The 11,805-nt window shown below is 38.7% G+C and overlaps 2 protein-coding genes across 3 annotated transcripts; one reads left to right on the top strand and one right to left on the bottom strand.

The window, feature by feature from the left end:
• Window positions 1-1,172: 1,172 nt before the first annotated feature.
• LOC115633680 (aminopeptidase N) lies at window positions 1,173-5,634 on the top strand. Of its 2 annotated transcripts, none has more exons than XM_030531135.1 (6): window positions 1,173-1,199; window positions 2,599-3,068; window positions 3,124-3,279; window positions 3,342-4,707; window positions 4,770-5,269; window positions 5,340-5,634. In XM_030531135.1, the coding sequence occupies exons 2-6, from the start codon at window positions 2,617-2,619 to the stop codon at window positions 5,563-5,565; spliced, it is 2,700 nt and encodes an 899-aa protein (XP_030386995.1). In that variant the 5' UTR covers window positions 1,173-1,199; window positions 2,599-2,616; the 3' UTR covers window positions 5,566-5,634. The 2 variants fall into 2 exon arrangements, with proteins under 2 accessions (XP_030386995.1, XP_030386994.1); XM_030531134.1 differs by having other exon boundaries at window positions 1,196-1,250.
• LOC115634617 lies at window positions 1,411-2,049 on the bottom strand. Its single transcript, XM_030532465.1, has one exon. It carries the CDS (start codon window positions 2,047-2,049, stop codon window positions 1,411-1,413), a length of 639 nt encoding a protein of 212 aa, XP_030388325.1.
• Window positions 5,635-11,805: the final 6,171 nt, after the last annotated feature.

The raw sequence follows: 11,805 nt of genomic DNA on the forward strand, positions 1-11,805 counted from the left end.
AGCACAATTCTACTTTTTAATTAAGCTTTCCATTTTTTATATGCATTCCTATGCATGTAGTCGTGTCTTTCGAAAGCGCTGCACCGTGATTTCGTGCCGGTGTGAGAATAGTTTATTTTCGAGAGAGAGAGAGAGAGAGAGAGAGAGAGAGCGAGGAAATGCGTAAGGCGAAGGCAACTGGGCAAGCACCTGCTCGCCTACTTGACAAATGACTGTGATGCACGTTGAGGCCGACCTGGGGTTAAGTGCGCCATTTCATGTTGTTTTTCGTTGGAGTGTAGTGTGTGTTGGAGTACTAGGTTAAGAATTGTGGAAAATTGTGCTGGCAAAAGCTGGAATCAACGTCTGAAAGCCACCTCATTACAAAAATGTCAGTATATAGAAATATATTTATTTGTTGTAGTAATATCTTGTTATGAAAGACTTCGAATCAGGATCTGCTTAAAAGTTAAGACCCAAAGCATTCTATATCGTATACTTTTAGAAATTAAGTGGTTAAATAGTTAGACTATTAAGGCTGAGTTTGTTTGTTTAGCAAAGAATGGATACCTTTTGCTGGATCAGAAACTATGCATCTTGTATTTTATGATCCCCAAACTTTTATAAGTTGTATTCTGTTTTTGCAAAATAATCGAAAAAGGCGTTTTAGGCCCCACAAAAGTATCCATAATAAATATACAACTGAGCTGTTTTAAAATTTCTTAAAGCTTGATTTGAGAACGAAAATTCTGAATAGGATTTTCGCTCTAAGCTATTTTTAGTCATACATTACATGATAAAAGTCAGCTTTTAACGCGGCAGAACTCTTCATCCAGCATGTCTGTGGTCTAGAATAATTTTTTGAGCTCGCAAAAAGCCAGCTTTCATAACCATAGATAAATGAGATTCTGGCTAGTCGCAAACAAACTTCAGGTTCAAATTATGAAACCAAAAAAGAGTTATGAAGAGTGGCGATATATATTTAAAATCTTTACGGGAGTCGCATGTAAAAATGTGGATAAATCATTCTTAAAAACGACAAATGCATGTATTATCCGTTTTGAAAGACTGCGATTGATTTATTGACTCATAACTGACTTCAGTATGTACTTATATAGATTGTAAGAATGCAGTCGTTTCAGTTTTGGTTACCGCAGTCGATACCTGAAATTTAAATGGGCTGCGACTCAACTACCTGGCGTTCAGTTGGCATTGATGTGGTGAGCGAAGCAGACGTGTTTTCCGAGTATTTGTATATTATTTACCAAATTGTAAGCATATGAGAACGCGATCGTTGATCTTGAACGAATTACGTACCTCTTACTCGTAGTACGTGACTGACATCTGTTTTGAGAAATCTGGCTATAAAGTGCTCGAAGACGCGTGAATATGTAAACTCAAATGAACATTGCTCTAGTTTATTTAAACTGGCTAGCTTCTGAACTCTATAATGCGATATTGCATGGTTACGGGACTGTAGTTGACCAATCTAATTTTGTGCATTTTGTAGTTGTCGATGAGCCAGCCATCGGTGGGCTCAGACATAGCCTCAGGCTCAGCTACAGCCTCATAATCAAGTTTCGACCCATTTGCTTCGCTGCCAATCAGTTCACGGTGAAAGGTGAGCAGAAGTTCGCCAAGCACAATGCGCTGATGTCCGGGCGTCAGATGGGACTGCAGCTTTGATTTCTCCAAGACCTGATCCGTAAGCTTTAACATTTCCTGCTGCTCGCTCTGCGTATCGAAGTCGCGCACATTGCGTAGACCCAGGAACGCCATGTCGACACAGAGATACCAGCGATCGGAAATATAACGTGTCCTCACCGAAGTGGGCATGGCTGTGCGAAAATGGTCGACATCGAATCGTACAATAGCGGGGTAGAGTTGTTTACGATATTCTTGGGCCAGAGCGTATATATCACCCGAGGACTGGGGTGTACAGAATTTGTTTATTTGACTCCAATCCAAAGAGCGCACTGCATCGATCATGGCTTTGGCTGCTTGTTTCGTGCCAGCCACAAATTCAAACTCGTCAAAATTTTGGGCCAGGAAATAACGCAGCTTCCACATGCAGTAACGGTTTCGCACTTTATTTAATATTTGAAGGAACAGGGGGCCGAATCTACCCCGTTTTTCCCCGACATAACGCTGGTAAAAGGAGAAATAACGCCCGTCGTGTAGGACTGGGTGGGGCAGGAAACCTAAAACCGAGCTCTGCTTGGACGCACAAAATAATTTTGATTGTTTGGTTTGATGTGTAATGATATCCACGAGTCCTTTGAGTGATCGAAAATTCATTTTAGATAAAAGTTTTGAAGAATTAAAAATACTTTTGACGAAAATATCAAATAAAATTTGTGCGCTGTCACATAAAAGTCAAAGGTCACTCAGTGGTGAGATGTGCTTTCAAAATTTGTATTGTTGTGCCTTTAGAATTAAGCATTGGTTTTTAGGATTGAAACTATGTAGACTCACTTGACTGACTTGACACTTGACTTTGGTACTTGGAACTACTTCGGCTCAAGTGATTTGAAATTTTGGCAGGCATTGTGACTGCACCATTAATGTGACTGCTCTACTCTATCATAGCAAGAAGTTTATTTTTCTTTCCTGTTTCAGAATCGCCATTTAATTATCATGTATTGGCCAATTCTGCTGCTTATTTTTGCCGTGGCATCGACGCAGCCAACGTATGATTATTTCCGCCTACCTCGCGCTGTGGAGCCGCAACACTATGATCTGCGCATACTCACACATCTGGATGATCCTGAAAAACTGCGATTTGAAGGATCAGTCAAGATCAAACTGAACGTCTTGGAGGATACCAAAAACATAACGTTGCATGCCAAAAACTTGACGATCGATGGAACGAATATTATGCTAAGAGAGTTGGCTGCAAGTAACTCAACAAAATGCATCGACCATATCGAGTTGAATACCAAATACGAGTATTATATAATACAGCTATGCACAGAGCTGAGAGCGGGCCTTCAACATGAGCTTACTATTCCATTTGAGGGTGTTTTGAATGGAAATCGAACGGGCTATTATAAGAGCTCCTACAAGGATGTCCAATTAAACAAAACGCAGTATGAAATGGTAAATTGTTCTTACAATTTCGTCACTACATTTTTTTTTCTTTAGCTGGTTCTCAATGACACAATTCTCTCCGACCTTTGCACGCCTAGCGTTTCCCTGTTTCGATGAACCGGATCGCAAGGCCACATTTCGAATAACACTCGGCTACCACAAGCAGTACAGGGGATTCACCAATACGCCTCTACACAAATGTGAGCCACAGTAAGTGAGAGTACATATAAATATATAGTTTCTTGTGTTATTTAACCCTCTTGTCATTATAGCGCATCTCTTGAGAACTACGTCTGGTGCGAGCATGAGAAATTGCTAAGAACTTCCACATATTTGGTGGCATATGCTGTACACAATCTTACGAACGCATCCACTATCATAAGCGATGCACGTAATAGAGTTGAATTCCGTAGCTGGATTCGTCCGGATGCTGTAAATCAAACCAAGTATTTCTCACAATTTGCACCCAAAGTGTTCGCGTACATCGAAGAGTTGTGCAATCTAAGCTTTCCTTTGAACAAAATTGATCAGCTGATTACACAGGATCACAAATTTTCGGCGATGGAGAACTGGGGATTAGTTACGTTTCAAGATAAAGCATTTCTCTACGATGAAAGGAACACTTCGACAGCAGCAATGGAGAGTACAGCAAAGACTATAGCACATGAGTATGCACATCAGTGGTTCGGAAATTTGGTCACCATGAAATGGTGGGACAATCTTTGGCTGAAGGAAGGATTCTCCACATATTTTGCATACTTGGGCATCGATCACGAGCAGCCAGATTGGAACTTTTCCCTCCGCCAAATACGCCAAACCCTAGGACAGTTTTTCCACAATGACGCATTTGAAGAAACCACTGCAATCTCTCGAGCAGTGGAGGGGCCGATTGAGATACTCGAGAATTTTTCCACATATGTGTATGAGAAGGGCGCACTAATGGTGCGCATGCTGCACAAAATATTGGGCGATGATTCGTTCTTTGCTGGTATACACAGCTATTTGCAGCGCCACGCCTACTCAAATGTGGACGAAGCTGATTTGTGGAGAGCGTTTGATGAGGTGACGCTACTGGGGGTCAACCTGAGCACTTGGACGCTGCAGCGGGGCTATCCCTTAGTGAGTGTGGAACGCAATTACTCGACGTCTACTGCAATATTGAGCCAAAAACGTTTTCTATTGTTGGATAAAGAGGGGGAAGATTGTTGGTGGGTGCCCATAACCTACGCTCGTCAACGAGATATGAACTTTGAAAGAACGCAGCCAACGCTTTGGCTGCAGTGTCCCACAGTGGCTGAAACGGAGCTAACACATATCGCAGGTGCAAATGAGTGGATCATCTTGAATCCGCAGGTGAACTCCATATACAGGGTGAACTATGACGAACATAACTGGCGATTGATCATAGAAACATTGAACAGTGCCAGCGATTTCGATCGCATTCATGTACTGAACCGAGCTCAACTATTGGACGACATGATGGCTTTGGCTTGGAAGGGGCCGCAGAGCTATAAAATGGCCTTCAATATGTTAGCCTATTTGCCACTGGAGCGGGACCTTTTGCCTTGGCAGGCAGCCACAAGCAGCCTAGGTAGAATTCAGGATCTTCTAACAATTGAACAAGCAGACATTTACAAGGTTTGTTCTGCTTTGTTTCCTCTGAGTGTCGAATAGTCTTCAATAATTATATTTTCCTGTAGATCTATATGCAAAAGCTACTAACACCGCTATATCAGCGGCTTAGAAGATCAACAGCTATGCTCTGTAGTCCTAGGCAGCCGGAGCAAATTGAATTTGAAAGATTGGTGTATAGACTGGCTTGTCGCTACAATGTGTCCGATTGTGTACCATGGATCTTGGGCTACTATACTGGTGCCCCTATCGACGCACTGGCTGTGCCGGTGGACCTTCGCGATATTGTTTATTGCACAGCCATTGAACACGGAAGCGAAATTGACTTTCAATTGATATTGTCGCACTTCAAAAACTCCACAATTCCAAGTCAGAAAATAGCTTTTGGCAAAGCCTTAGGATGTACACGCAGTTTTCAGCATCTACAAAAAGTCCTCGACTCTGTGTTAAATTCAAGTGAAGTGAAAATTAGAGAACATTTTCCAACAATTGTCGAAGCGGCCTCAAGAAACCCACATATTGCAAGAGAGGCCAGAACTTACTTTTTGAACAGCGCCGAAATAGTTGTGTAAGTGCATCTCTCTCAGAGTAATGTCTACTGCTTTTAATCTAATATTCAAATCTTACTTTAAATGTAGTGAAAAATTTGTGGCCAAGGAATTAAAGAGAACTATCTATGCACTGCCTGCTGGAGTTACATCCCGGAAGGAATACGAGAGCCTAACGCAACAATTTGTCGCTTTTAAAAAATTCGATGAGCTAACAAAACACGCTGCGGAAAGCAGTTTGATTAATTTACAATGGATCGAAAATCGTTCTGGGGAGTTCTTTACGGAGTTAAAGAAAGTTGTGGAACAAGATTAAGCCATAAAGGGAAGTTGGTTATTCTCTTTCTTAACATTTTTAATTACGAAAATAAACATTGCAGCATTTTTCAAATGTTATTAATTCAGGGAAAACAGCAAACACGTCAAACATATCTGCCAATATTTCCAAACGCCTGCAAATGGTACACGCTGTCTGGCTTTGAAAATCTTATCCTGTGCTTGTTTGGCAAGAAACCTGTTTGACAAGGGTCGGCAAACCACGAATACATATTAAATACACATACTTATTTAGATAACGTCTTGCAGTAAATTTTTAAAATGTTAGGTAAAAACACACATTTGAAATTGGCACGAAGACGTAATCACGATTGTCTAGACTCCAGACGTCTAGTAAATTTTTAACGAAAGCATTTACTGGTCTGTTACAAAATGTTTTATTCTAGTACATATGTACGAGCACGTAAGTATGTATGTAGCTGAGTGTAGTACATTGCGTTTGTTAATATTAACCGACTGACTAAGAGGCTAAATAACAAAACAGATTAAGGCTAGTTAGTAATGCTGAACCATTAAAATATACAGGTAACTAGTTCAAGTGCAGTTTTAAAATATTTTTAATGAGTACGCGTATTTGCAAATTCAAGAAATGTTGCAAAATTGTTGAGAACTGACTATACGTCGAAAAACAAAATATTTATTAATGAAAATTAATGTTTTGTTGAAAAAGTGACGACGTTTGAGAATCTACGTGTATTAATTTAGTGTATTATGTCTGCCTTTGGGACTGTTATCAACCACTATTTGTATTCCATTTTAAAAACACTGTTGTTCACTGTTAATCGCGTATTACATTTTATCAGCCTGCATTGCTGACAGGTATTTTTAATTTCATAATTGGAAAAAAGCCACAGAAGCCAATTAAGAAAAGAAATTTATTGGTGCATATGCAAAAAAAAAAAAAAACAACAACAAATAATTGCTCAGGACCAAAATTAACACTATAAATGTTGTTATTAAACTAATTAAATGTGATGCAACCTGATATATGCAGTGGAGGAAACGCATTTCATTTATCATATTATAAATTGTGAAATATTTATGCGACATTTTGCAGAGTTTTCCCATTTGTGCGGCCTGCGTAACTTTTATTTAAATATTATACTTACATTAATTCAGTGACAACAGGCAAGTGTGACACATTTAATATTATTTGCATGTCAAATTAGCCAACGTAAACAAGGTGAGAATTCAGTTCAGAGAATTTCATACAAAACGCAAATATTGTAACATTTAAAACTGTTTACGTTTAAATTCAATATCAATATGCCAGCGGGCAGTGGGCTATAAGGAGTAGGATTGAGTATTCTAGTTTTCTACAAAATAACGATTTGCAATGGTATCAAGTTTATAAAACGAGAAAATGCATACAAATTATTCTCGTTTCTGTTTATACTATATTACATTGTATTCATTTACATAGCATTGATAACATTTAAATATGCGTATTGAGAAATTTAATTCTACTTGTGTCAAGATAAAATATGAACATTAATAAATATATATAAATAATGTGGGTATGAAATGGGTACGAAATGGGTATACAAAAAATTTGTGTGTGTGTCAGGGCGACACGCGATAGAAGTGAAACGTAATGGTTATAGTAGAGTAATTTAATTTGAGTTAGCAGTAGTTTTTTTTAGATTGGTGAGGGGAGCCTTTATAATTATTAACCAAAAATTGTTGGTTAACGTAAAAAGAATGGTTATCGACCTAGAAAACTGCTAGAAAATTGCTTTAAAACTCTCAATGCAGAGATAGAAAATCCGCTAGACAATGGCAAGAAAAGCAATCAATAAAGAAGCTTCAGAAAAGGCTAAAAAATCCTATAAAAATCCGTCAGATAATGTCTAGAAAATATATTAAATATATATAGAAAACCCGCCAGAAAATGGCTAGAAACACCGCTATACAAGTACATATTTGTAAATCTGGCTATGAAATAGATAGCAAGCACGCCGTCATTGATGGTTAACAATCCAGCTTTGAAGAGCCTCAGACAACGCAATTCTATTTAGGTATTTTAACAACCTAAGTATGTATATGAATAAACTGCAATTAAAAGGGAGCTGTCCTAATTAATTGTACGAGTACATGCACATAAGAGGGCAAGAAACCTAATTCAATTATAGTAATGAGTAGCAAATCATGTTGGATCTGCAGTAGTAGGCAACCAAGCCACATTAACTTCATATTAATTGGACGATTTTGTAGTTGAGCCACAAGCTCGGAAACTGAGGCGCCTTTATTTGTGCCACAACCCATGAGGCAAACAGGCAGTAACTGACAAGTTGACTGCACAGCCCGCCCACATAGGCATCGAGAAATTGAATTTTAATGCGCTGCTACATAATTTGATTTCTGTCATGGCTCTGAATGCATAATAATTAACATACGAAACTTGATTGTAGTGCAATCTGGTCGTTACCAGCTGCAACTGACTTCAAAGTCAGGGCCACATACATACATCCATACACACACATACATATCTCTGCCTTGCCCCAATAAGTAGGCAGTGAAAATAGCTAACGATGCATGGAAGTTAAACTGCAAGCTTATTGGACCAGCACAGCCTGTAAGGAAACCTGCATCGTTCGCTTGAAATGCGTTTGCTCGACTGGTTCAAAATTTGATCAATGAGAATTGCAGCACTTGTTAGGCCAACGCAATGCTTCGGGGTCCACTTGTGAAAGTTTCATTTAACCATTTTCGGCATTGAAGAGATATCGGAATAGAATTCGGCTTAATTGAATTCAATTCAATCAATTTTTTTTTGCCACAATCCATTTGTGTTAATATCCATTTGTATAAGATAATGCAATTTGCAATTTGTTTTGCAAATGTGCCAACTAATTTGTCCAAATAATCAACAATCAAACTACAAAAATGTGTGTACAATTCATAAATAAAATCAATTTAAATCACAATTTCATTACAAATTGATTGAGTATTATTTTTCGAAATTCCGCATTTATTTTATTTAAGCGCATTACCAGTTACATCTGTTTTTAACGAGCGAAGCAATTGCTGCTTTATGTTTGAAAAAATATATTAATAGAGTTCAAAAAATTTTGTAATTAAATTACTTGATTCATAAATGTCTTATCATTTCATAATTTAAGAGAGATTATGTTACTTAATTAATGGTACACATTAGTAGCGTTCATTGTTATTATCACCCATAGGGTTCTTAGGTTTGGAGTGTTGTTCGATTTTGTACATTTGAAGTAAATCCATTAATGTTTCCTGCAGTGGCTTATTAAAACATTTAGTTCATTGTGGCGCAAACACTTCCATTAAAAACTTACAAGTATATAGTGCGAAGAAATGCAAATGTCTTTGTTTGTATGTGCCAAATAATCTCAAATGGTTTTATATTTAAATAAACAGCATTACTGAGAAATATGCAAGGCGAGCGTTTTACAGCTAACCAATGTAAATATATATACATTTTATATGTTTTTTTGTTTCCTAGAACTTTACTGCATTTATTGCTTCCTTCCACTTTTGTTTCAATTTTATACGAGTACAACGTAAAACTATTTCTCGGTGCTGCAGGCGCCGGCAACTCGCAAAGACATTCAAGAAAGTTCCTTGAAATTGCCACAAAGGCTGAACAAAACTTAATGCTCGGTTGCCTCCGTCCGTCTGCTTGCCTGGCTGAACCGATTCTGGTCCTTTGTCAGATGGCAACTTACAAATTTAGATTACACATGTTTGCGCAAATGCTGGCAAAACGCTTAAGTTTGTTTAATTAAATTGCAAATATTTTATTGTTGCAACATTTGGTCGGATGGCTGCTATAAATAGCATAGCCTTGCTAAATGTGGCATCTGTAAAATGATATAAAATATTGACCCTTAAATGCAATAACACTGAACGCCTCCAACTTTGATTTTCACATTTTATTTATTTCTTCATTAAATAATATTCAAATTAAATCTTAAATTCACAGCACCACGTTTGCTGATTAGAACAAGCATAAAATATCAAGGGAAATATTTTTCAATTACATTTATGCAAACGCATACACACTACTACATACATGAGGATATTTTATTATTATTTACAAACTGCTATTAATTTTGCAAAGCAATATTTCATAAATTCATTTGTAGCCTTTTGTTTACTTCAATTGAAATGCAAATTCATTTTCCAATTGTTTGCCATTAAGCGTTCCACTTGACCGCTTCGAAACAATGCATTACAAAATTGTAGCTTGGGAGGGGGGTGAAGAATGAAAAGTTTTTCTGATGACGACCTTGAAACTGGTGCGGAAAGCCAAAACAAATCCTTTGCACCAACGCATTCCGGACGTAAACGTAAAGTGCTGTCAATGTAGCAATAACATCGGTAACAAAACACGCAGGAAGGGGGAAGACTTCAAGTTCAAAGCGTTAGCTTTTAAGTGCCTGTTGGTGGATGCTGTTGTTGTAGTTGTTGTTTTTGCTGTAAATGTTGTTCTGTTGCTGTTGGAGCTTGTTTACTCAGGTTTCTCAACACGACTGAAGCCACGTTGCTACACCCTAAAGCAAATACTTTTAGTATGCAACAGAAAATGAGGGATGAAAACCAATAGACGCGACCGAACGGGCTGCCAAAGAACTTGGGATTACCTTGAAAAGTACTCACACCCACATCCACACCCACAGCAGCACACCAAAATACACACAAACGCACTACATTTGAGCATGACCAAGAATTGGCAGCCCACGCATTCGCAGCAAGAGCATCCGTTTGGTTTATTTGGTGCCACATTTCAAAGCAAACTCAAATACCAAAGTTAGGTGGAAACGCTCAGCTGAGGACTATCATCCAATTTATATATAAATTTGTCAACTTATGGTAAGAATTGCAGCAGCCTTACAATACGTGGTAAAGTTTCATTTAGAAGATACATTGAAGGTAAGTAAATGGAACTGGGGTATACTCTAAAGTCCAAGAAAGAAAGTTGTTTGCTTTAAACAAAAATGAAATCCATGGTCGTTTCAGATTTATAAGCAATTGCTGTTAGAACGAATGCGAATCGATATAGCCATGTACGCCTGTCTGGATTAGAGATGGGCATGGGCTATTTTAGGCCAGACACGATACGGCCACGAAAGGAATTTTTAGAAACACGCACGCGCTTCTCATAATTATATAGTTATCTATTTATATTTCTATTCTTGACCTGCCGAGTGTAATTTTTTTTAAATTATTAGAGTCCAAAAATTAAGAAAAGTTTTATAAGGTGCTTGGTTTATTAAATCGCTTTTTAAAATGGTATATTTAATAATAACCCCACGAAATCGGAATTTGCAATACGAACATGCCCGTGCCCAATTTTTGTCTAGGGGTTTCAATATTCTCCCGACTCCCCCTCGTTTACTCCTTTGAGAACAGGTCACAATCAACTTCTCACCTCAGCGTCTGTAGCATACTTTTAGGCTTGTTCATTATTTCCCCAGCTGTGGGAGTTATATGTACATTAAAACAGTCTGCTTTTACTCAACGACACATCCTTTCATCAAATTCGATTGCTGACACACACACTCACACACACACACCCGCACAAAAGCACGCACAGCTAACGGAACTAACACACACGACCACGTTTGTATAAATGCATAGACATGAATGGCAGGCATTATTTGAATTTGACGCCGCAAACAATGGCGCCAAGATTATAATCTGCGCTCATCTGACGATTGGGGGGAACGCCGCTTCTCTACCACTAAGGATATAATGCATCTCCCGCAGCAGTGATGGTATTGTATTTTGTCAAATGACGGAACGCTCAGCTTCTGAGCCATGTATTTGGTTAAGCGCCAAATATTAATGAGGGCGACAATCGCACTTCGCCTGGAATGCCATCTCGTGTAGCCTTTTGCTGGGAAAGGCGTTCAATTATATGCTCGGAGGACGACTCAGCACGACTCAACTAATTTTTCATCTGTGCGCTTTATGCCTTTACTTATTATGTATTATTATTGCTGGTGTATTCATTCATCTCGGAGCGGAGTCACAGTCGTCGTCGTCTGTCTTCAGCAACGCAAGACGCTTCAAAATTAGGGGTGCTTATTATTTTTGATTGCCGACACTCGTCTGTCCAGGCAGTCAGTCCGTCGTTATCGTTGGCATTGTTGTTGCCTTTAACGACCACGCCGAGCTCCTGCCCAGGCGTGAAAAAGGAGTAGAGAGTGGGTGAAAGGGGGTCGGTCGAGTAGCGCGTGTCGCC

The sequence above is a fragment of the Scaptodrosophila lebanonensis genome, unplaced genomic scaffold (genome assembly GCF_003285725.1).
Source record: "Scaptodrosophila lebanonensis strain 11010-0011.00,11010-0021.00 unplaced genomic scaffold, SlebRS2 tig00000001-arrow-pilon, whole genome shotgun sequence".
NCBI classification, from domain to species: Eukaryota; Metazoa; Arthropoda; class Insecta; order Diptera; family Drosophilidae; genus Scaptodrosophila; species Scaptodrosophila lebanonensis.

Coding starts and splice junctions, on each gene's coding strand:
- LOC115634617 (XM_030532465.1), bottom strand. CDS start 2,049: ATGTGGAAGCTGCGTTATTTCCTGGCCCAAAATTTTGACGAGTTTGAA.
- LOC115633680 (XM_030531135.1), top strand. CDS start 2,617: ATGTATTGGCCAATTCTGCTGCTTATTTTTGCCGTGGCATCGACGCAG. Junction 4,708..4,769: donor AACAAGCAGACATTTACAAG/GTTTGTTCTGCT, acceptor ATTTTCCTGTAG/ATCTATATGCAAAAGCTACT. Junction 5,270..5,339: donor AACAGCGCCGAAATAGTTGT/GTAAGTGCATCT, acceptor CTTTAAATGTAG/TGAAAAATTTGTGGCCAAGG.